The 24,911-nt window shown below is 46.6% G+C and overlaps 1 protein-coding gene across 2 annotated transcripts in view; it reads left to right on the forward strand.

Annotated features, from left to right (window-relative positions):
* The window catches only part of DHX58 (DExH-box helicase 58), a 68,752-nt gene extending 44,075 nt beyond the window's left edge, over positions 1-24,677 (forward strand). For both annotated transcript variants that reach the window (XM_075347626.1, XM_075347627.1), the window contains exons 9-13: positions 13-162; positions 262-423; positions 504-691; positions 6,301-6,394; positions 21,760-24,677. In XM_075347626.1, the coding sequence (XP_075203741.1) occupies positions 13-162; positions 262-423; positions 504-691; positions 6,301-6,394; positions 21,760-21,951 (786 nt within the window). In that variant the 3' untranslated portion in view covers positions 21,952-24,677. The remainder of the gene's footprint in view (positions 1-12; positions 163-261; positions 424-503; positions 692-6,300; positions 6,395-21,759) is intronic.
* The last annotated feature ends 234 nt before the right edge of the window (positions 24,678-24,911 follow it).

Raw genomic sequence — 24,911 nt, forward strand, 5'->3', positions numbered from 1 at the left:
TTACATCTCCAGAACGAGCAGAAAGAAGTAATTCAGAAGTTTCGTAAAGGTTTGCTGAATCTGCTTATCTCAACCAGTGTAGCTGAGGAGGGCTTGGATATACCAGAATGCAATATTGTTGTTCGGTATGGCCTGATGACTAATGAGATATCCATGATGCAGGTAAGATGTTCGTTATCGGTCTGTTTGCCTATCTGTACTGTTGGCTAATTGTTTTCATGTACATTAGCACTAACATTTCTTATGGGGAAACCTTCTTAGGCAAGAGGTAGAGCCAGGGCTGAGGATAGCTGTTACTCTTTTTTGGCCAAATATGGAGGAAAAGAGAGTCAAAGAGAAAGAACCAATGAGTCTTTGGAGGTTCTGATGAATCGAGCCATAAAATATGTGCAGGATATGCCAGAAAGAGAATATGAAGAAAAGGTAGGTAACTCTTTCATCCTGCTACGTTACTATATTATATGGTCTAGCTATTAATGTTCTGGGTTTCTGATGTGATGCAGATTAAAGAGCTGCAGAGGGATTCTCTCACTGAGCGTTTGGTGAAACAAGCTAGAATAGAGATGAACAAGAAGTTCTCAGCCTCTGATGTCCGGGTGGATTGTCGAAACTGCGCTGCAGCCGTTGCCTATGGAGATGACTTGCGCGTGGTAGAAGACATTCATCATGTGAACATTAACCCAACTTTTAAGTAAGTTTGTATTATGGAACCATATTGTATGGTCCCATTAACCTGGGATGTATGAGTGAGCAGTGGCTTCATCTCTGGTACCAACAGATGCCATGATTTCTTTAAAGGTCACCTGTCAGATCTCCTGATTGTCTATGACCACTAATGTAGCAGTATACATGGGCATTTCTTTATTCTGATAAGGCTTATCATAAAAATGGAACTGTCTTACAAAGATTTTCTCTATCTTTTCCAACAACCCTCTCTTCCTCTACCTTTCCTTGCCTCTTGATCCTCACCCCTGCCCTCTCAGAGAGCGAGAAAAAAATTGTCCGTTATCTCCGCTATCAAGGTTTTTCTTTCTCCCCAGACCATCACCAGTAAATTTTAAAGGGAATCAGAGTAGCCTCATGTAGGGGCTGAGACTCTCATTCCAGCGATATGTCATTTACTGAGCTGCTTGTTGTCAGTTTGATAAAATCACTGTTGTATCTGCTACAGATTTATCAGTTCTCTGAATGCTAACCTCTTTATAACTCCGCCCACACTACTGATTGGCAGATTTTTGTCATGCACAATCAGTGGTGGGGAGGGCTTTTACAGAGCTCATGAATATGGAAGACTATATGGCATGTTTAAAATCTCCTGCTGATAAAGGCTCATTCACACATCAGTTTTTCCCACATGATTGTTATCTGTGTTTTTCACTCATCCCTATGATAGTCTATGGCAGGCCTTCTGGGTGTTCCAGTCCAGTGGACTGTGGGCCACATCATGCCCTCCCCTGCAGTCACTCTACTGCCACCCACTCCTCGATATTCCTGCTATCTGCATACATAGGATGCAGATAACAGTGAATACAATGATGGAGTAGGATCCCTTGGTCTATGGAGTTAGTCATATGTCCATGATTTTTTGTAGTCAATGGGAGCTTGGGAAATTTTACAAGGTATTTAACTCATTTTTTTGAGCAAGTGACAGGTTCTCTTTAAGGAGCCTATTCATTTCTTCAAATGAATCAATGGACGTGTTAAATTTGTTGTCCACTTTATCCGTGATTTTAAATAGTAACGGAGTATGGTCTGAGATGCTTCTGTTCTCATACCTCACCTCTTCCAGCCAAGGAAGAGAACGTTTCGATCCTATCACCAGATTAGTTCTGGACACTGTTTGAGAGAACTTTTATAGTAAGAGTACAATCTTTTTTTTTTTTTTTTAGCATTTCTAGCCTTCCATACATCATCCCACCTTATTTCTAACATAAATTTATTTAACTTTTTTATTTCTACTTATAGTCTCATGTCTATCAAGCTCTTTAATTTAATTGCAATTGAAATCCCCAGATATTAGTATAAGACTCTCTGGTCAAAAATGAACATAATTTGATTTAAACATACAAGGAGTATATGGGGGAATGTAGACAAAACCATTATCCATTCCTTGTCATCAAAATTCCCATAGAGAAACAGAGTTGAGGAGTAAAGTTTTTACTTATGGAGTTTGCTAAATCGGTGCTAGGAATGCTCCTGTGGGAATATGGCGCGCTATTACTAAAGTCCATTGACCCTCCACTCCCTGCAAGGCTATCATGGGTTGCCAATGGGCGGCTATGACAGCTGTGAGTTGCTAAAGCCCCATATGCTTGTCATCATGTTTCTACTTTGAAGACCATCCTGAGGTTGGCGTTCATAGGAGACTCATATTTTCACTACTGATGAGCAAGCACTTAAATGCTCGAGTGCTCGGTATTCAAAAAACGGGCAGGTTGGACACTCAGATGAGCTCGACTCTAGTAAAGAGTATAATGGAAGCCAATGGGAAACACAAGCTTTTTTCCAGAGGACTCTTCCACACATTGCATATTTTTGTCATCATTCTTTGGAATTATTTGTTTTCCTGTATGTTAAATGGTAAAATGGATCGTGTCATTCAAAAGTACGACTTGTCCCACAGATTAATAGCCATAGTGGCTTAGCTGTAGACCTTTCACCCAGACCCTGATGATATAGGGAGCTGAAAAACTCCTCTAATGCGGGCATCACACGAGACGATCTATAGTGCGATGCATCATCGAGGTCACGGTTTTTGTGATGCACATCCGGTATCGTTTGCGACGTCGTCCCGTGTGACACCTACGAGCGACGAAAAACGTTTGCAAATCGTGTGCAAATCGTTAATCTGTCACACGTCGCTCATTTTTAAAAAATCGTTTATTTTTGTTTCAGCTGGTTGTTCATCGTACCCGGGGTAGCACACATCGCTCCGTGTGACACCCCGGGAACGATGAACACAGCTTACCTGCGTTCCGCGGCACCCGCCGGCTATGCGGAAGGAAGGAGGTGGGCGGGATGTTTACGTCTCGCTCATCTCCGCCCCTCCGCTTCTATTGGCCGGCCGCTGTGTGACGTCGCTGTGACGCCGAACGTCCCTCCCCCTTCAAAAAGAGGATGTTCACCGCCCACAGCGAGGTCGCTCAGCAGGTAAGTACGTGTGATGGCGGTTTAACGACTTTGTGCGACACGGGCAGCGATTTGCCCGGGAAGCACAAACGACGGGGGCAGGTACGATCGCTCGTGCGATCGCACGATAGATCGTACCATGTGACGCCCGCATTACACATATACAGTTAGGTCCAGAAATATTTGGACAGTGACACAATTTTCGCGAGTTGGGCTCTGCATGCCACCACATTGGATTTGAAATGAAACCTCTACAACAGAATTCAAGTGCAGATTTTAACGTTTAATTTGAAGGTTTGAACAAAAATATCTGATAGAAATTGTAGGAATTGTACACATTTCTTTACAAACACTCCACATTTTAGGAGGTCAAAAGTAATTGGACAAATAAACCAAACCCAAACAAAATATTTTTATTTTCAATATTTTGTTGCGAATCCTTTGGAGGCAATCACTGCATTAAGTCTGGAACCCATGGACATCACCAAACGCTGGGTTTCCTCCTTCTTAATGCTTTGCCAGGCCTTTACAGCCGCAGCCTTCAGGTCTTGCTTGTTTGTGGGTCTTTCCGTCTTAAGTCTGGATTTGAGCAAGGGAAATGCATGCTCAATTGGGTTAAGATCTGGTGATTGACTTGGCCATTGCAGAATGTTCCACTTTTTTGCACTCATCAACTCCTGGGTAGCTTTGGCTGTATGCTTGGGGTCATTGTCCATCTGTACTATGAAGCGCCGTCCGATCAACTTTGCGGCATTTGGCTGAATCTGGGCTGAAAGTATATCCCGGTACACTTCAGAATTCATCCGGGTACTCTTGTCTGCTGTTATGTCATCAATAAACACAAGTGACCCAGTGCCATTGAAAGCCATGCATGCCCATGCCATCACGTTGCCTCCACCATGTTTTACAGAGGATGTGGTGTGCCTTGGATCATGTGCCGTTCCCTTTCTTCTCCAAACTTTTTTCTTCCCATCATTCTGGTACAGGTTGATCTTGGTCTCATCTGTCCATAGAATACTTTTCCAGAACTGAGCTGGCTTCATGAGGTGTTTTTCAGCAAATTTAACTCTGATCTGTCTATTTTTGGAATTGATGAATGGTTTGCATCTAGATGTGAACCCTTTGTATTTACTTTCATGGAGTCTTCTCTTTACTGTTGACTTAGAGACAGATACACCTACTTCACTGAGAGTGTTCTGGACTTCAGTTGATGTTGTGAACGGGTTCTTCTTCACCAAAGAAAGTATGCGGCGATCATCCACCACTGTTGTCATCCGTGGACGCCCAGGCCTTTTTGAGTTCCCAAGCTCACCAGTCAATTCCTTTTTTCTCAGAATGTACCTGACTGTTGATTTTGCTACTCCAAGCATGTCTGCTATCTCTCTGATGGATTTTTTCTTTTTTTTCAGCCTCAGGATGTTCTGCTTCACCTCAATTGAGAGTTCCTTAGACCGCATGTTGTCTGGTCACAGCAACAGCTTCCAAATGCAAAACTACACACCTGTAATCAACCCCAGACCTTTTAACTACTTCATTGATTACAGGTTAACGAGGGAGACACCTTCAGAGTTAATTGCAGCCCTTAGAGTCCCTTGTCCAATTACTTTTGGTCCCTTGAAAAAGAGGAGGCTATGCATTACAGAGCTATGATTCCTAAACCCTTTCTCCGATTTGGATGTGAAAACTCTCATATTGCAGCTGGGAGTGTGCACTTTCAGCCCATATTATATATATAATTGTATTTCTGAACATGTTTTTGTAAACAGCTAAAATAACAAAACTTGTGTCACTGTCCAAATATTTCTGGACCTAACTGTAAGAACACCAGTAATAGAAGTGGGCAATGCAGAAGTGTGATTACATTTTTTTATAATTGTTCTGATATGGTAGGCACAGTTTTAGATGCCTGATTTTTGGGTTACGCCCCAGTTTTCATTATGGAGTCCTCTACCCTTATAACTTTCATATAGTATTTTGACTCATGGAACCTGTTTCCCAGTGTAACACTGCTCTCCTCTCCTGTAGAGATGTGCTGTCACTCACTGCCGCGGCTGACTCCTTCCATGCTGCCCGGCGTCCTTGCTCTCCTCCACACGGGTGTCTTCTCCTCCCATCTCCAGGAGCCTGTGCGCACTGCACAGGGCCTCCAGGAATGCTCCTAGGGCTTGTGCACGTGTCGCTGCCCTTTTCTTAAAAGGCCAATGCTCCACTCCTAGGAAGTGCCTCTCAGCTTATCGCTGAGAGGTACTGAGTACTTAAGGCACGCTCCCACTAGGAGAGGGACTTGTTCAACACCCTCAGTTCTCTTAGTCAGTTTTACTCTGTCTAGCTAGTTGTCAGGTCACCTGCCCATCCTATCCCTGCCTGTACTTGGTCCCAGCCCATCCTGCCTGTTGGCACCTGGTTCCACGCCTGTCCCTACCTTTACCTGGTCCCAGCCAGTCCTGCCTGTTGGCACATGGTTACAGCCCTGTCCCTGCCTGTACCTGGTCTTAGCCCTGGTTCCAGTTCTGGCCCTGTCTGTACCTGGCCCCAGCCCGTCCTGCCTGTTGGCACCTGGTTCCAGTCACGTCCTGCCTGTACCTGCTACCAGTCCATTATGCCTTGTCGGTACTTATGACTGTGTCCGTCCTGGCCTTACCATCTGCCTTGCTAGTGACTCTGCCTGTCCATCCTGCCTGTTGGTGCTAGAGACTCTACCTGTCCGTCCTGGCCGTACCATCTACCTTTCTAGTGACTCTGCCTGTCCATCCTGCCTGTTGGTGCTAGAGACTCTACCTGTCCGTTCTGGCTGTGCCATCTGCCTTGCTAGTGACTGCCTGTCCGTTCTGCTCTGTTAGTGCTTGAGACTCTGCCTGTCCGTCCTGCCTGTGCCATCCACCTCAGCTATCCTACTGATCCCTGTCTACGCTTGAGACTATGTCCTGTCTGCTCATGCGTCCGCCCCTCCCCTGGGGTTCAGCTGCCACAGTCATGGACTTTACCTCACAAAAACGTAGGCCTGGGGTCTCCCTGTGGTCCAATGGGTCAACTTCAGCTCACTGCTTCACTATCTCTGACAGTGAGCATTACAGCCAGCAATGTGTTACCATATAATTCCTCATCCCATGGCTCTATGGTTCCTATACTGTACGTATTTAACTTGATGTTAATTGTAGAATTACATGACAGGGTCTACTACGAAGAATATACAGGACCTGTTAATTTGAGAAAGAAGATGGAGAACTGGGCTCCCGGAAGTTCAATAAGATGCCGCTTTTGCAATGTAAGAAATCAGCATGAAAGAAATTTGCTACTAGTAAAAAGCATAACCTAAAGTCTATGTAATAAGTGTACAAAATGATGTGCAGGTTTAGGAGTGTATTCTCCACATATGGGGTAGTTAGTTCCTGCACTTACTGCATCTTGAATTTGTAGCCAATGGCCCCGGTCATTGTTGGAATGTGGTACCTTTCCCCTGCTGTATAAATGATTCTAAAGCCCTAGAATTCACTTTTATAGAAAACTAACTGTAGTACCCGGGCATTGCCCGGGATAGTAACTGTCTCTCTCACAGTCTCTGTCTCTTTCTGTCTCCCTGTCTGTCTCTTTCCCTGTCTGTCTCTTTCCCTATCTGTCTCTGTATCAGTCTCTCTGTGTCTCTCTTCTTTGTGTCTCTGTGTCTGTCTCTCTATATCTCTGTGTCTGTCTGTCCCTTTCCCCGTCTGTCCCTTTCACCGTCTGTCCCTTTCCCCGTCTGTCCCTTTCCCCGTCTGTCCCTTTCCCGGTCTGTTTCTTTCCCCGTCTGTCTCCTTCCCCGTCTGTCTCTTTCCCCATCTGTCTTTGTCTGTCTCTCTGTCTCTTTCCCCATCTGTCTCTTTCCTTGTCTGTCTCTCTCTGTCTCTTTCACCTGTCTGCCTCTGTTTGTCTCTTTCGCCATGTGTCTGTCTGTCTGTCTCTTTCTGTCTGTCTGTCTGGCTTTTTTTTTTCCTATCTGTCTGTTTGTCTCTGTCTCTTTCCTTGTGTGCCTCTTTCTCTGTCTGAGCCTGTCTGTCTCTCAGTCTGTCTCTCTCTCTATTCGTCTCTCCACCGACATCATAGTACCTCACACATAAGCTTCTTATGCTATGAATGTCCTTTGTTCCTATACAACCAATCATAGCTCCTATTAATAGCCTGTAGCTTGCAGCTCCATTCACTTTAATGGAGGCATGTTTTTTGGAGAGTAACTGTAAAGCGCGGGGTTACATTTTCTTGTCAAAACATAGTCTATGACGTTCCCTGAGTCACATGGGATGTCTGTGCAAAATATTGTGATTGTAAATGCGACAGTGCGGATTTCTTTAGCGGACACACACACACACATATACACACACACACACACACACACACACACACACACACACACATACATACATACATACATACATACATACATACATACATACATACTTATGCGACGCACAACACCTGCCCTCCAAAAAAGTTACACCAGTCACTAAAAACCCTGAGTCACCCCTATCTGTTCCAGATCTCCACACCCAGGGGCGGGGTCAGGCGGTTGGCCACGCCCACCGAGGAGGATTGATGGGCGGGGAAAAACAAAGAGATTCTGTTAGGGAGAGGAAAGGAGAGGAGGTAGCAGTGTGAGCTATGGAGTAAATCTGTCAGGGCCTAGATGGGAGCCTAGGGAGCCTGTGGCCAGGAGACAGACGGTGGTGGCCGTCTGCAGGAGGCCGGGAGTAGAACTGGCGGAACCGTCAAGGCACCGGGGCTGGGTCGTGGCCCGCTGGTACCGAATCGGGGAGTCAAACCAAAACCGGAGCACCAGAGAAGGGTACTCAGACCCCGTACAAGGCCCAGAAGCAACTGGACCGAGTCGAATCAACTGATTGCGGCTTGGACTTTAGGTCCATTCCCACTCAAAGTCCCGATAGACGGCAACAGCCCACCGAAGGGGATAGGAAGCCACCGGCCAGGCACCAAGATCCCACAGGCCAGCGCCTGCGGGCAAGAGGGCTCCACCGGCACCTACAAGTCGGGGAGCGGACTACCGTTGTTCAGACAAATGTAGTCATACAGTCTAGGAGGTGCAGAGAAAAGACGTCACCACCAACCCGAGTAGGGGGAACCACGCAGCCGGCTGCGGGCACCGACCACCATCCCATTTTTGGTTTACCAGTGACTCAAGTGTGTTTTCTCGGAGTGAGTACACCAGTGCCCTCAGGCCCAGCGCCGCGCTACGCCGCCCTGCCCTGCATCCCTCCGGCAGCTCCATCATCACCCCAGCGGGCCCCGGAACCCACAACCCCTATCCACGGAGGGGTCAACACCTAGCTGCGCCACAACACCGCCACCCGGGAGCCCCCGCCATCACCAGCAGCAGTGGTGCCAACAATCACCACGACCCGTGGGTGGCGTCACGAACAATCTCCATAGCGGCCCCGGCCATGCACCCACCCGATCACCAAAACAAACCCCCTTTCCAGAGCGACGTGACCCCCGGGTCCAGGGACGCTCGAGCCATTGACACACACCCGAGCGGCTCAGCGGCAACAGCCAAGCGCGGGGCGGTACACATAGATACATACATACATTCAGCTTTATATATTAGATATCCAGTTTTAACTGCACTTCAAACAACACTGTGTACAAAAGTATTAGGCTTTTTGTGTTTTTGATCATTCATTTTATTATTGAACAACTACGGTGCTGTCGGTCAGTCCGACAGGTTAATAAACCTGAAACCTGACTATTTAAATGTGAGGTTTTGTCTTAGGAGAATATCTGTGCAGAATTATTAGGCAGTTTTAGTGTGCAGAATTTGTATGTATCTAGGTAAAAAGCGTAATTTTTCCAATCTCAGTTGTTTCTTTTCATCTGTTAAAGAACCAGACAACTCAAGATGTACAAAACACTTTTCTAACATTATAAAAAATTATTAGTGAGCAATATAACCGCCTTCCTTTTCAACAGTCATAAGCGCCATCCACGGGGTCTGTCAGTTTCAGTTAGACAGCACCAACCACAGCCCCCCAGACACTGCTCAGAGAGGTGACTGTTTCCCTTCACTGTAAATCTCCCATTTAATTAGGGCTCACAATTTCTGAAAAGTGCTTAGGTCATGTAATGAAAGAGCTATGTCATTATTCTATCATCTTTAGGTCATTTATTGGCTAGCCAAGCAGTGCACACTTCGATGCATGTGATGGAGCATTGTCCTGCATAAAAATCATGGTTTTCATAAAGAGATGCAGAATTTGTCCTGTACCGCTGCTGAAAGAAAGTGTCTAAAAACTAGCACAGTAGGTTTGGAAGTTAATTTTAGTCCATCTACAACCAGAAAAAGTACAAGTAGCTCAACTTTAATATTAAAGTCCATTGCAGTGCCCCACGTCCACCAGGCTGGTGTCTTGGTTGAAGTGGAATGCTGGGCCAATTACTGATCCAGCCATGGGAGACATCTATCAATAATCACGCTCATATCAACAGTCCATAAAACCTTTGAAAAATCTGTCTTCAGATTTTGACGTTTGAACTCATGTGCTTGGTTCGGTGGAAGTCAGGTTTCAGCCTTCCTTACCTCAGCCACGTCTCTGAGCTCTGAGCTCCTTGTACTTCTGGATACTCCAAAGAGGTTTCAGTTCTGGAAGATGACAGCATTGAAGAAGTTCTTAATCGCTTCACGTTAAATTTTTCTCAAATGTTTTTTTAGTTCTTTTTGTGTCAACACGTTGTTTTACCATACTGTTGACTATTTATAACAAAATCTTTTATGGTTCTGTGATCACAGCACAATATATTAGCAATTTTATTGCTGCATCCCTCTGTAAAACTTATAACAATATTTGACTTTTCAGAGTCAATTAAATTTCTTTTTTTTTGGCCAAACAAGCTGCATAATAATTATGTACACCTCTGTAATTGATGTTGCATACTTGGGCCACATGTTAGATGGACTGCGGGGTGCTGTTGTTTGACCGCAGCGCAACCTTGGGTCAGCGCTCTGTACCACAGCCGCCTCTCTAATACAGGGGAAGGGTTGCTGGGACTTGTGGTGCAGGACACTTACTTTAATGCCGGAGGCCAGGACTAGTTCTTGCTTCTTCTGGGCCACTTCCCAGCTGCCAGCTACAGCAGGCCCCATTGCCCCCAAACACCACTCACGGACACATGCTGTCTTAAACAGGAATGTTTCCTTACTACATGAAGTTCCAGCACACTTTACATCACGCCAGCGGCGGGCACAGTTTTTGACAGCTACAGGGGTCACAATAGTACTTTGCCATAATGATTCAGCCATCTGCTCCGGGTCCCCGTCGGAGTTGCCAATAGCAACTGGAGTTGCACTTAATTTGCCGGCTAGCCACTTCCCTGGTACTCACGCCTTCGAGCCCCTCATCCCCTCACTCATTTTCATTCTGTCGAGCAGATTCATATTGTACTTCAGGGGTCCGTCTCCCACCCACATAGATTAGCTATCCACCGTGATGGGGGTGCCTGGGGATGGCACTCTTCTGTCAGGACCTACTCCTTCTGCGGAGCCCACTGACCTTCAGCCTGGTGAGGGGCTTCTTTGGGTATACGCCAGGGGTGGCCACCATGCAGGCCGTCCCGACTTCACTCTTTTAGGACGTAGTTCGGTTAGCCCAACTCTCACCAGGGCCCCAGGATCTGACCCAGAGGGTCCAAATTGATACAAGTCTTCGTAGTTTTTATTCCACATACCTACTTCAGGTGTAGGCACTCCACTACGATAGGGACTCTCCTGTCTCTTAGGCTGGTTTCAGACGTCCGTGTTTCAGGTACGTTAGAATAAAAAAGGTTGTCAGCTCACCCCTCTTCACTCCTGGATTCTGCACTGATGCAAGGAAACGCCCTGGCCTGGGCGGCAATGGATATCAGCAAAGGAAAAAATCCATCATCATGGAGATTTTGTAGACCAGAGAGTCTTATTCATGACATGCCATGAATAAAACTCTCTGGTCGAAACGCGTTGGATAACCCACACTTTTCACCTGTGCCTCTGTGCCCGCTGCACAGTCTGCATGTTTTTATTCTGCTACAATAAAATCAAGTTTTATTTCTACAAAATCTCCATGATGCTGGATTTTTTCCTTTGCTGTTTCAGGTACGTGTGACATTCGTTTTTAACATAGATGCCACACATACCCATGTTATTATTTGCTGTTACTCACACGTCCGTGTTTTCACATGGATCATGTGACCTCTGATGACACCGCACGCACACATGCAGGCATGTCCATTTTCTCGCCAGCAGCACGGGTGTCACACGGATCGCACACTGATGTGATCCGATCCATGTGCCATCGGTGTGACACATACTGGAGAAAATACGGGTCTTTGTAATAAAGTGTTTCTATATTTACTTCTATCCAGCGGTGCTGTCTCCGGCCATGCTGCCTCCAGCTCCTGACCCCTGCTCATTATACTCCCTGAATATTCAACAACTTAATGCAAAAGACTTGAATTTTATTAATACAAAAGCATGAAAGGGGCAGTTGTTTTAATCAGAGACCACCCCCGGAAGAAGGATTGACACCGAAACCTATAGGTCTGGGTTTTGGGCTCTCACTACACCCATAGGTATGTTCTAATTACTGCAGTTGATTCAGGGCTATGCATCTATTTATCCTGTACATTGTGTTCATTACATTCTGGATTAACTGCATAGGAGCACTTTTGGTTTGCTTGTAATCAGTCCAGCCTTGGGCTGCCTACTTTTTGAGTAGGCCCTGGCTGTGTACTCATGAATTCATTTATTATGTGCTCCTATCTGCCTTGTATGTGGTGAGGGCGCCACCTGCTGGCATATACCACCTGTCTCTACTTTTTATAGATTGTCTATTTGTCATCATGCTTTTGTATTAATAAAATTCAAGTCTTTTGCATTAAGTCGTTGTACAGATTTGTTCTTTCTTTGTTTACTAAATATTCTGTATATGGCTGTATCCATATTGGAAATATGGCACGGGATCGGCCGTCTCTTTTGGTATTGTGTATTTCCCTGAATATTCAGTGCCCTGTGGAGCTGGAAGCCGAAGCAGTGCGGGGGATTTCAGTGCCGGGGACCGCATCGCCGGGTGAGTATACAACACAGTGTGTGTGTGTGTCTGTGTCTGTAGTGAGAACCTGGAAGCTGGAGTATCGCGCGGACAGCATCAGGGAGTCATCACAGTTCCATATGAACTCTGATGAACCCGTGAAGCTGTAGCGCGGGTGTCACGGGGGTCATCGGGATGTCATCAGAGTTCATTGGGAACTCCAATGACCTCCTGGATGTCACTGTGCTTGCAGAATACTCACCTGTCTCTGCGATGCTGTCCTCGGCGGTGCTGTACCCATGCGCTGTCCCCTGCGCTGCTCCGGCTTCCAGGTCCTGAGTGCGGTGAATAATCGATGATTATAATGAGCGGTGGTCGTGAGTGGAAGGCAGCAGAGCCAGAGACAGCAGGTAAATATGGAAAATGTTTTTATTTCACAGTCCCATATTTTCTCTGGTACCTGTCACACGTATGCAAACACAGATGTCACACGTGTGACACACGTATGACCATAACCATGCATGTGACTGATACCTGATTAAACACGAACGTCTGAAACTGGCCTTACTCTGTGTTCCCTTTTTTGTGCACATTGCTCCTTTTCACTAACCCTTACCTGCCTAGCAAGCACCAGGGAAGTGGCTGAGCACACCGTGGCCACCTAGTGGCCGTTTACCAATAACACACACAATATACATGAATAGCATACGGTATATAACCGGTTTGCAGGTCTGGAGTGGGCTGAGCCCTGCACCCCCTTACACACACTCACCCTCACTACACAAATACACATCACCTGATATGCTTCATCCAACAAGCATTCAAGATTATACAGCTTGTTACGGGGGGCTGTCTGATAAGAACCGAAAGGAGTATCAGACAGTCAGGGTCCACCGTGCAAAGACTTTGCTGCAGACTATGGCAGAGTGCAATACCTCTGTTAACTCACAGAAGGATATAATAAGTAAGTAAAGCAATTCCTCCCTTACTTGGAGGGTGTGTGGAATGATCTCTGTTAACAATCACAGAGACAAAGGCAATGTGTGCGAAATGGCACCTACCTAGGTCCGCTCTTCTAGTGGTGCAAAAGAGACGAACAGCAGCGTAAGCCGCACAAAGCTCCTACCTGCGTTCGCTCCACTAGTGTGCGAGGACACGAACCACTAGATATGGCACCTGCCTAGGTCCGCTCTTCTAGTGGTGCAAAAGAGACAAACAGCAGCGTAAGCCGCACAAAGCTCCTACCTCTGTTCGCTCCCCTAGTGTGCGAGGATACGAACAACTGCCAGACGCAGTATAAGGAACGTTACCCTAGCGGCAACGTCCACCTACGAGTAGAATCACAAGGCCCAGCCAGACCATGTGCCTCAGGCACCTGCCTATGTCCGCTCCCCTAAGAGGTAAGGATACGGACAGCAGCCGAAGCTGTAAGGTATAAGAACGCTACCCTGCCGGTAGCGCTCACCTAGCATAGACAGAGGAATGCCTAGAGGAACGCGCACAGAGCGTCTACTCATATGCATGAACCAAGAGGACTGAGCACCATGCGGCGTGTGTCAGGGTCTTATATAGACTCTGTGCCTCATCCAAGATGGAGGACACCAGAGCCAATCCGCTGCCAGAACGACAGGAGTGACGTCATGCTGGCCTATCACCGAGCAAGACGTCACAAGCACATGACCAGCGACCAATCGGCATAGAAGGTGTCAGAGACATGTGACCTCGTGTCAGCGATGATGTCACCCACACATGTGCAATGGCTCCAAGATTGGACTTAGTCTCCGGCGCTCGCACATGTGCAGTAGCAAGAAATCTGGACTTAGTCTCCAGCGCTCGCACATGTGCAGTAGCACGAAATCTGGACTTAGTCTCCAGCGCTCGCACATGTGCAGTAGCACGAAATCTGGACTTAGTCTCCAGCGCTCGCACATGTGCAGTAGCAAGAAATCTGGACTTAGTCTCCAGCGCTCGCACATGTGCAGTAGCAAGAAATCTGGACATAGTCTCCAGTGCTCGCAGCAACCGTAACAGTACCTCCCCCTCAAGGGCCCCCCACCCGGCGACGCAGGTAATCGGCAACTAAGTCGGGAGCATGGACAGCCTCCTCAGGCTCTCAAGAGCGATGTTCCGGGCCATAGCCCTCCCAATCTATCAAGAAGAACCTGCGCCCTCTAACCATCTTAGAACCAACTATGGCTCGTACCTCATAGCTAGAGCGAGAGGAATCAGAGGCAGGAGAGTGCACTTCACGAGCGTGAGGTAAAATAGCCGGCTTTAGCAGTGAGACATGGAATTTGTCATGAATCCTAAGATGGACAGGTAACTTCAATTGATAGACTACAGGATTTACCTGTCGAAGAACCTCATAAGGACCCAGGAAGCGAGGAGCAAATTTGACAGAGCTCACTCTAAGTCTCACGTGTTTTGCAGAGAGCCACACAAAGTCCCCTGGAGAAAAGACAGGAGCCGGGCGACGAAACCTATCGGACACCGTCTTCATACGGTCCTTAGCTGCTTGGATCGACTCTTGAGTCCGATCCCAAACCTCTCTGGCATTAGTTGCCCAGTCGGCCACAAGAGGAGGAGGTGCAGCAGCGGGAAACGGTACCGGTACCCTAGGGTGTTGCCCATTATTGAGTACGAACGGTGTCTGCCCAGTGGCCTCAGCCAGCGAATTGTTAAGGGCAAATTCTGCCCAGGGTAGGAGGGAGGACCAGTTATCGTGGTTCTCAGCAACAAAGTGTCGAAGGTATATAATCATAGATTGATTGGTACGTTCAACCAAACCATTAGTCTCCGGATGGTATGCCGAAGAGAGATTCAACTCAATTTGCAGAAGGCTACAAAGATCTCGCCAGAAACGGGAAGTAAATTGCGGGCCTCTATCACAAATGATACGATCTGGCATCCCGTGAAGCCTAAAGACATGCTTGAGGAATAGTTTGGCTAGTACCCTGGAAGATGGGATTCTCGATAACGGTACGAGATGAACCATCCGGGAGAAATGGTCCGTAATGACCCACACAAATCTATGTCCCTGTGAACATGGAAGATCACCCACAAAGTCCATGCCTACCACCTCCCATGGTCTATCTGGCACTGGTAAAGGATGCAAGAGCCCAGCCGGTCTCTGCCGTAATGGACGGTTGCGAGCACACGAGTAGCAGGAACCGACATATCTCTTGACGTGGCTGGCTAAGTGTGGCCACCAATACCACCTCTCCAGTAACTCTCGTGTCCGCCTAATACCAAAATGCCCACCCACCTTTGAGGTGTGGGCCCATGACAGTATATCATTCTGTCGATCAGGCGGAACAAAGGTCTTGCCCGGTGGGATTTGGTCTAACGTCACAGGGGAGAGCGTATGAAAAACCCTGGAGGGAAGGATAAGACGAGGTTCGTCAATCTCTTCCTGGGTAGAAAGCATAGAGCGAGACAGGGCGTCTGCCTTGTTATTCTTACTCCCAGACAGATAGTTGATGGAGAAGTGAAAGCGGGAGAAAAACAAGGACCAGCGGGCTTGGCGAGGATTCAGACGCTGAGCGGTTTGTAAGTACGTCAGATTCTTATGGTCTGTATAGACCTGGAAAGGATGTTTCGCTCCTTCCAGCAAGTGACGCCACTCCTCCAAGGCTAATCTCAAGGCGAGCAGTTCCCTATCCCCAATGGTATAGTTTCTCTCTGCCGGTGAAAAGGTTTTAGCAAAGAAGAAACACGGCCTTTTTCTACCTGCACCGTTCTTTTGATACAAGACCGCACCAGCACCCACTGAAGAGGCATCAACCTCTAAGAGGAAGGGCTTATTCTCATCGGGTCTTTGAAGAACGGGAGCAGTTGAAAAGTGTCTTTTTACTGCCTCAAAAGCCTGAGATGTCTCAGTAGACCAGGCTTTGGGATTAGCACCTTTCTTAGTCAAGGCCACCAAAGGGGCCACCAAAGTAGAAAAATGGGGTATGAACTGCCTGTAATAATTTATGAATCCTAAGAAGCGTTGCACCGCCTTCAAGGAATGAGGTTCGGACCATTGCAGGACAGCAGAGAGCTTCGCAGGATCCATAGCCAGACCCTCTTGTGAGATAATGTAACCCAAAAAAGGCAATGAGGACTGCTCGAATACACATTTCTCGAGTTTAGCAAACAATGAGTGCTCCCTTAAACGGGAAAGGACACGAACGACATCCTGACGATGAGTCTCCAGATCAGGAGAAAAAATCAGGATGTCGTCCAGATACACCACTACTGAGGATAACAGTAAATCCCTGAACACATCGTTTACGAAGTCCTGAAATACTGCGGGTGCATTACATAACCCAAAAGGCATGACGAGGTATTCATAGTGACCGTCTCGGGTGTTAAAAGCGGTCTTCCATTCGTCACCCTTTCGAATTCGTACCAAGTTATACGCACCCCGCAGATCCAACTTCGTAAAAACTTGAGCTCCTCTCAGTCTGTCAAAGAGCTCCGAAATTAAAGGTAATGGGTATTTGTTCTTTATTGTGATTGCGTTGAGACCCCTGTAATCTATGCAGGGACGCAAATCACCCTCTTTCTTCCGAACAAAGAAAAACCCAGCTCCCGCGGGAGAGACAGACTTACGAATGAACCCCTTCTCTAAACTCTCTCTTATATAGGTCGACATGGCCTCCGACTCAGGTATCGACAGGGGGTAAACCCTGCCTTTAGGTGGAACCGAACCTGGGATAAGGTCTATGGCACAGTCATACGGCCTATGGGGTGGAAGAACCTCAGCACCCTGTTTGGAGAACACGTCAGCGAAATCCAAATAGGGTGTAGGTATGGGAGAGAGATCAGTTGATGCAACCGCAACGACCTTAGGTGGTAAGGGAAGACATCGGGACTGACATTTCGAACCCCAACTAATAATGCTGTCAGACTCCCAGTCAATGTGAGGAGCATGAGTCCGAAGCCATGGAAGACCCAGAAGGACGTCGTCTATACCCTCAGGCAAAACAAGAAAAGAAATCTCCTCTATGTGACCCTGAGACAGGGAAAGGCGCAAGGGAACTGTCCTCAATGTAATGGAGTCAGACAACATAGTTCCATTAACAACACGGACAGGAATAGGCGCCTCTAACATGATAGAGGGAATATTGTGTCCCTTTACAAATCCTGAGGACACAAAAATCCCGTCAGCTCCGGAATCCACAAAAGCCATAATAGGCCATGTATTCTCAGATAACGAGAGCTGACCTGGGATACAACACTTAGAGGGTGCAGAAGACGTCTCTAGTAACCCCCCTCTAATGGTTACTAGGCCAGGGAGTTTCCCTGACGACTAGGACACTTGTTGGCATAGTGCCCAGCCTGACGACATACGTAACATATAGGAGGACCAGACTTGCGTAGTCTGGAGAACGTATGACCTAACTCCATAGGAGTGGGAGATGTTTCAGATGCTGAGGAAGATTGTAGTGGACCCTCAACAACTGGAATAGCCCGATGCTTAGGGCGTGAGGAAGAGACCTCGAGTCTACGTTCCTTATGGCGTACATCGATCCTCGTTGCAACTGTGATCAAGTCCTCCAGAGAAGCAGGGACCTCACGAGTAGCAAGGGCATCCTTGACATAGCCTGCCAACCCTCTCCAGAAGATAGGAATCAACACCTTCTCTGGCCAATCTAGTTCTGCCACCAGAGTTCTAAAAGCAATGGCATAAGAACTAGTGGATAACGAACCCTGAGATAGATCTAACAGTCTCAGGGCCGCATCATGGGTAACCTGCGGACCCATGAATACCGCCTTAAGAGCATCAAGAAAGTCTTGATGTCTCAGAGTAACCACATCAGAGCGCTCCCATAGGGGAGTCGCCCATTCTAAGGCTTTGTCCTGAAGTAATGAGATGATAAAGCCTACTCTGGACCTCTCCGTAGAGAGGCGAGAAGAGTTGACCTCTATACTCTTGAGCCGTGACTCAAGTACTTGTATGTAACGGTGTAACTGCTGATATTCTGCCATAACTGCCAGACCCTTGGCTCAGTCCTAATGTTACGGGGGGCTGTCTGATAAGAACCGAAAGGAGTATCAGACAGTCAGGGTCCACCGTGCAAAGACTTTGCTGCAGACTATGGCAGAGTGCAATACCTCTGTTAACTCACAGAAGGATATAATAAGTAAGTAAAGCAATTCCTCCCTTACTTGGAGGGTGTGTGGAATGATCTCTGTTAACAATCACAGAGACAAAGGCAATGTGTGCGAAATGGCACCTACCTAGGTCCGCTCTTCTAGTGGTGCAAAAGAGACGAACAGCAGCGTAAGCCGCACAAAGCTCCTACCTGCGTTCGCTCCACTAGTGTGCGAGGACACGAACCACTAGATATGGCACCTGCCTAGGTCCGCTCTTCTAGTGGTGCAAAAGAGACAAACAGCAGCGTAAGCCGCACAAAGCTCCTACCTCTGTTCGCTCCCCTAGTGTGCGAGGATACGAACAACTGCCAGACGCAGTATAAGGAACGTTACCCTAGCGGCAACGTCCACCTACGAGTAGAATCACAAGGCCCAGCCAGACCATGTGCCTCAGGCACCTGCCTATGTCCGCTCCCCTAAGAGGTAAGGATACGGACAGCAGCCGAAGCTGTAAGGTATAAGAACGCTACCCTGCCGGTAGCGCTCACCTAGCATAGACAGAGGAATGCCTAGAGGAACGCGCACAGAGCGTCTACTCATATGCATGAACCAAGAGGACTGAGCACCATGCGGCGTGTGTCAGGGTCTTATATAGACTCTGTGCCTCATCCAAGATGGAGGACACCAGAGCCAATCCGCTGCCAGAACGACAGGAGTGACGTCATGCTGGCCTATCACCGAGCAAGACGTCACAAGCACATGACCAGCGACCAATCGGCATAGAAGGTGTCAGAGACATGTGACCTCGTGTCAGCGATGATGTCACCCACACATGTGCAATGGCTCCAAGATTGGACTTAGTCTCCGGCGCTCGCACATGTGCAGTAGCAAGAAATCTGGACTTAGTCTCCAGCGCTCGCACATGTGCAGTAGCACGAAATCTGGACTTAGTCTCCAGCGCTCGCACATGTGCAGTAGCACGAAATCTGGACTTAGTCTCCAGCGCTCGCACATGTGCAGTAGCAAGAAATCTGGACTTAGTCTCCAGCGCTCGCACATGTGCAGTAGCAAGAAATCTGGACATAGTCTCCAGTGCTCGCAGCAACCGTAACACAGCTTGGTGTTGTAATTAGTGATGGTCGAGGACTAAAATGCTAGAATGCTTGATATGTGCCGCCCCAGGAGCACTGTTCTTGTTCGGGGACACCACAGTGCAGGGAATCTTCTGGCCTCTGGTAGGTCAGGTTAACTTCTATGGGGATCGTGACGCCACTCTCGGTATTTGCGGTCAAGGGGTGACTGCCACTGCAGTTTAGGGAGCGCCTGGGGCTGATGGTAAATGCAGTCAGATGTTGTAGCCTCCCGAGAGTGAGGCTGGCCCCAGGGCTCAGTGTAAGGGTGTAGTACCACAGGTCGCAAAAGAACTCACACCCAAGCAGCAATGTCTTTCAGGGTTTTTACTCACTTTCAGATGGCAGGGGTGAGTTAACCCGGGTGATGCTATGATGAACCAGGAGGAACTAGGTATCCCTTTTTGCTGATGTAGGGGTGACTGCTGACTCGCCTTCTTAGCCCTTCTTGTTTTGAGGTGACTCCTACATGTAGTATTGCTGAAATCACCCAGGGAAGTCGCTTCTGCCTTTCTCCCCTTTCTGGCCCGTTTGCGGGCAGCGTGGACCAAGGTTAAGATGGCTCCAGGCTCTGTCCTCCTTATGCTGTAGCTGCAGACTCTGTGTAGGTTGGTGAGGCACATAAAGGGCCCTCACCAGCAGGTTTGGCAGGCCAACTGAATGGACCCCTGCTGTGGGGACCTGTTTCCCAGTGCGGGCTGGGTCTACTGACAGTCCCCTTACTCAGCCACCTCTGCATTAGGTGGATTTCAGGCAGCACTTTACAGTACCCTTTCTCCCCCGCCAGCAGCCACTGACTGGTGCAGTGTCTAGCAGGGCCCTGCTCCTCTGCTCTGCCCTCCAGATGCTGCTCTACACCTCAAGCTCCTTCGGCTGCCTCTGCACAACTCCCTGTCTCCAGTCCCACACCCACCACTAGCTGGGATGCGAGGGCCACGCCCCCTCCCTGGGACTGCCCAGGGGTCCCCTCTAAGCTGTGTGTGTTCCTGGTTCTAAGTGTCTGTGTCACCTAGTCAGCCTCTGGGATTACCTGTTTTGTACTGACCCAGCATGGGTGCAGTACTCAGTGGTGCCTGACCAGGTCAGGGGCGCCACAGATACTTCATTCGAGCTGCTCAGACTCTTGGACGACTTAGATACGAGTAATGACCATTAAGGAAAATTAATGATTGGCCTGCTCAGGTGTCTGCCCACATACAGCCAGCCATAAATAAAACATTTCCAGTAAGAGGAAGGGTGGGGTTTTTGTTTGGTCACACTGCATTCAAAAACGTTGTTTTATCCCCCAGGAGAGCCATTCAGAGACTGCGATTGGCTCTCCCAGGGTTGCCCATCATGCAGTGAAGCAAGCCTGTGCATTGTGGTCATTGTTTCACGGACAAATATTCTGAGCACCCGCGATACTCTGTTAAGCTCCACGAGTACCCGAGCACCCTGATGCTGTATCAAGTAACGAGCAGTGCCGAGCATGCTCATCACTAGTTGTAAAATATACATTAAAATAATGATGTGGTCAAAGTACTCTCTTGCTTAATAATTGTGCACACAGTGTATAACTGGTAAGTAGAGCTGGACGGATCCATTCAAGAGACTCCAATGCATTGCCCAGATCAGTAATCTAGCCGTTGGATGGAAGGCTCACAAATCTCTTATCTTCCGGGATCTCCGGAGCAGCTTTTTATTAGCTAGGCTGATGTGGTGTTATCTGTGTGTCACGCTGCAATGACATCACGTAAGAGCTTCACGAGCCTCTTATGTGGACATAGACTACTTACCTGGCTGATGAACCAGAGTCCCATGAATCAATGCACCTGTCTCTGCTGGTAAGCCACAAATTCATTTATTTCCAAATTAACTTAGAAAAGGCCCCCAGACATAGGATAATGCTACCAACCCTGCTGCTTTTGGTGAGAGTGGCTGACCATCTAATATTTTTTGGATTCACACGATTCTTCTCTGATAGATGATGTTGGAAGAAGGTGGAAGAAGGAAGGATGGACATGTTGAATTTTAACAATTGATCACTTGTCCTCCCTGGATATAATGTGCCACCGAGAGTGTCTTGCAGACGCTTATGTCCTTCTCCTATTTAAAAACACAAATTCTCAGTTGAATTAGGCTCCCATATGTATGGTGAGAGTCAGTGCAATAACTGTCTGCCAGATTGACGCATACTTTCCTCAGTCTGACAGTAGTGGTCTCTGGCATGTCTGACACACGATCTCAATGCTTGTGCTGAATAAAGGTGGTAGCAGTGCTTTAGATCACTCTTTTTATGATGGCTACTTACAAACGCTGATTCTTGCATAGGGTGTTTTTATTATATGGCAGAAGAATATGACTTGTCATTGTCCAATAATTTCTTCCTGCAGGCACATTGGGGCATGATAATGATCTACCGATCACTTACGACTCTTCCCATTTTAAATATCAAGAGTTTTGTCCTACAAACTCCTGAGAGCCGCAAAACTTACAAACAATGGAAAGATGTTCCGTTCCCATTGGAGCAGTTTAATTATGGTGCCTACTATGAAGATAACCTGTCTGATTCAGAAGATGAGTGATGAAATGGACAATTTGCTGCTCAGAAGATCCTGACACTGGAGATGACCGTATTTTTTTTCCCCTAGGATTCAACAACTTTAAATTAAAATGCTAAATCTGTCTATAAACTCAAAACTCTGAAGGTACACAGTAAATTTGGCTCTTGGTCCTTCAAATATCTTACTTCCCATAAGACTGTATGCCGATGATGCTTTACTCTGGATAAAAATGGCCATACAGTATATTACATATGTCTATAGACTGAGTTGTCTTACTATACATGAGGGGTCTTATAAAAGCAGAAGAACGTCTACTTGAAGATTCTCGTTATTGATAACTAAAAAAAAATTAAAGCGATTACCGTACTTCTTCAGGCGAATGATGACTGGAATGAAGAAGGCCTCTTGCTCATTAAGTGTTTATTGTTCTGTTAATCCTAAAAAAAGACCTATTCCTAGGTGAAACATTTATTTTCAAAGGTTTATCAATTAAGAATTCTTTATTTCTTGGCAGCTGGGCCTAACTAATGCTTTTACTACATAGATGGAGGTTTGTCTTCACCTGTATTTGTTCTATTTTTATTTTATCTCCTTTGTCAAAATGTAAAAAGTTGAAAGAGCCATTGCTGGCATACTTAGGTGTAGGAGATGCGGGCGTGCTGCGTTGATGGTAGGTATGGAATAAAAAAATATCCAAAGAGTATAATGAATGTGTGGTTTTATTCTCAATGCTCTTCGAGATATCTACAGTACTTTCTGTTGTTTGATGAAGGAGTTATAGATACTTCGAAACGCGTTGAAATAAAACTACTATCATTCATTACACCCTGGACTCCTTGGCTATCTCCTCAACCAGCAGCTGGATTTACATCTTATGCTTATAAAGTGTTACTCCTTCTGACAAAAACACCAGTTGAGCCCTACCATATCTCTTTTTATTGATGTTGTCTGGATAATGCCATATTGCATTTTTGTGCCCCTCCCAGATTTCATTTAGTGCTGCCATATTGGCATCTTGTAGAGGTTGCTAGAAAAAAACAAAAAGACTTTAAGCGGTTTTGCAAAGCCTTCCCTTCTACAGAACCTCATATCATTCTACCTTTTGCACATTGTATGCTATTAGTGACATAGCGCTTTAGCACTGACAGGCATTACCCCATGGTAAGCATGATAAGCACTGCCCTTGATGGCGCAATATTTTTCGGCACTATATGGAATTGTCTGCAGTGGTGCAATTCTACAAAATCTACTGTTAGGCTTCATTCAGATTCATTTTCCTGCATATGAAAAAACAGAACTATTTCCATCGATTTTCATCAGTACTTGGTCAGTGAATCAGTCTTTACCAGGAGAGTTTTATCAGTTTTTCTCATACACAATTATAACTGATGGAAGTCTCTCAAGCTTCTCCTAGCCAGTTGCCATTGAAAAATGGACAAAACTAGGGTGCCATCAGTGTGCATCCTTTTTACTTTGAACTATAGACTTGACTGGTTGAGTTTGATCTGCAAATTAGACTTATCTTTACTTTATTTATTTTTTTGCTTGAAGAAAAAAAATTCTAGACGTCCTCATGAGGCCTAAGTTGTAAACTTTGCCAACTTAAGGCCGCTTTGCACGCTACGATATATATCTAACGATATGTCGTCGGGGTCACGCCGTTAGTGACGCACATCCGGCCTCATTTGACATATCGTAGCGTGTAACACAAATGAGCGACTGTGAATGAGCAAAAATACTCGTTGCTCGTTGACACGTCGCTCATTTTCAAAAGATTGAACGTCCTTCTGTGCTCCGGTTGTTCATCATTCCCGAGGCAGCACACGTCGCTCCGTGTGACACCCCGGGAACGATGAACCAGCTTACCTGCGTCCCGCCGGCAATGCGGAAGCAAGGAGGTGGGCGGTATGTTTACGTCATGCTCATCTCCGCCCCTCTGCTTCTATTGGCCGGCCGCTGTGTGACGTCGCTGTGACGCCGAACGTCCCTCCCCCTTCAGGAAGAGGATGTTCGCCGCCCACAGCGACATCGTTCGGGAGGTAAATACGTGTGATGGGGGTTACCAAGTTTGTGCGACACAGGCAACAAATTGCCCGTATCGCACAAACGATGGGGGCGGGTGCGATCGCACACACGAACGCACGATAAATTGATACGTGTAAAGCAGGCTTTACTCATAAATGTTACAACTGAAAAATTCCAAGCACCTTATATCTTATAAGTGAATTATTTTGTAATACCTGTCCTATAATGATTGCACTTTTTACTTCTGCAGCACATAAAAGAAGCTGCATATTGATAAACTGGGGTTTAATTTTAATTAGGGAAGCCATTTTTTAATCTAGCGCCATGTAATACTAGATTTCTACTGCAATATTAAAGTTTAATGGCGGTGTTTCCCAGCATAATCAATGGTCTTCTCTATGAAAGTGGTTACATATGATGAGACATTCCCCTTAAAGGGAGTGTGCAGGAAAGAGATGAAAGTCTGCACTCTGTGACTGCAAATTTCTGAATCCATAGAGATTGCAAATATAAGGTTTACACACTTCCACATTCCGACCAGATATGTTTGTCCTCGCTCAATACAAGTGAGGTATAGCTTGGACAAGCCCTTTAAATGGCTGTATAAAAGGCTTTTAATGTGTACCATTCAATTATGAGCTCAGTACTACCCTCCATGAGGTTCTCTAGTTACGTTAACTTGCAGAACAAGTCACAATTTTTTGTATTTCTTATTGTATATATTGTGCGTTAATTAAAGATTTACATTTCAAACTGATTCTTTGTCCTTTTTGTGCTGGTCTGTTTTCAGTCTCTGTATACTTGTGAAAGTCTAGGATGCCTTTTAGAGGGGATCTTTCATCAGTTTGAGCATATTAAACTGGCCACAGCATAAAATAATGGCTGCAGATCTGAGTAAAACATATTATTTTTTTGTATTTATTCTCTCTATTGCAGAGATATTAGTTTGTAGAGTT

The sequence above is a fragment of the Anomaloglossus baeobatrachus genome, chromosome 5, assembly GCF_048569485.1.
Source record: "Anomaloglossus baeobatrachus isolate aAnoBae1 chromosome 5, aAnoBae1.hap1, whole genome shotgun sequence".
In the NCBI taxonomy this organism is placed as follows: Eukaryota; Metazoa; Chordata; class Amphibia; order Anura; family Aromobatidae; genus Anomaloglossus; species Anomaloglossus baeobatrachus.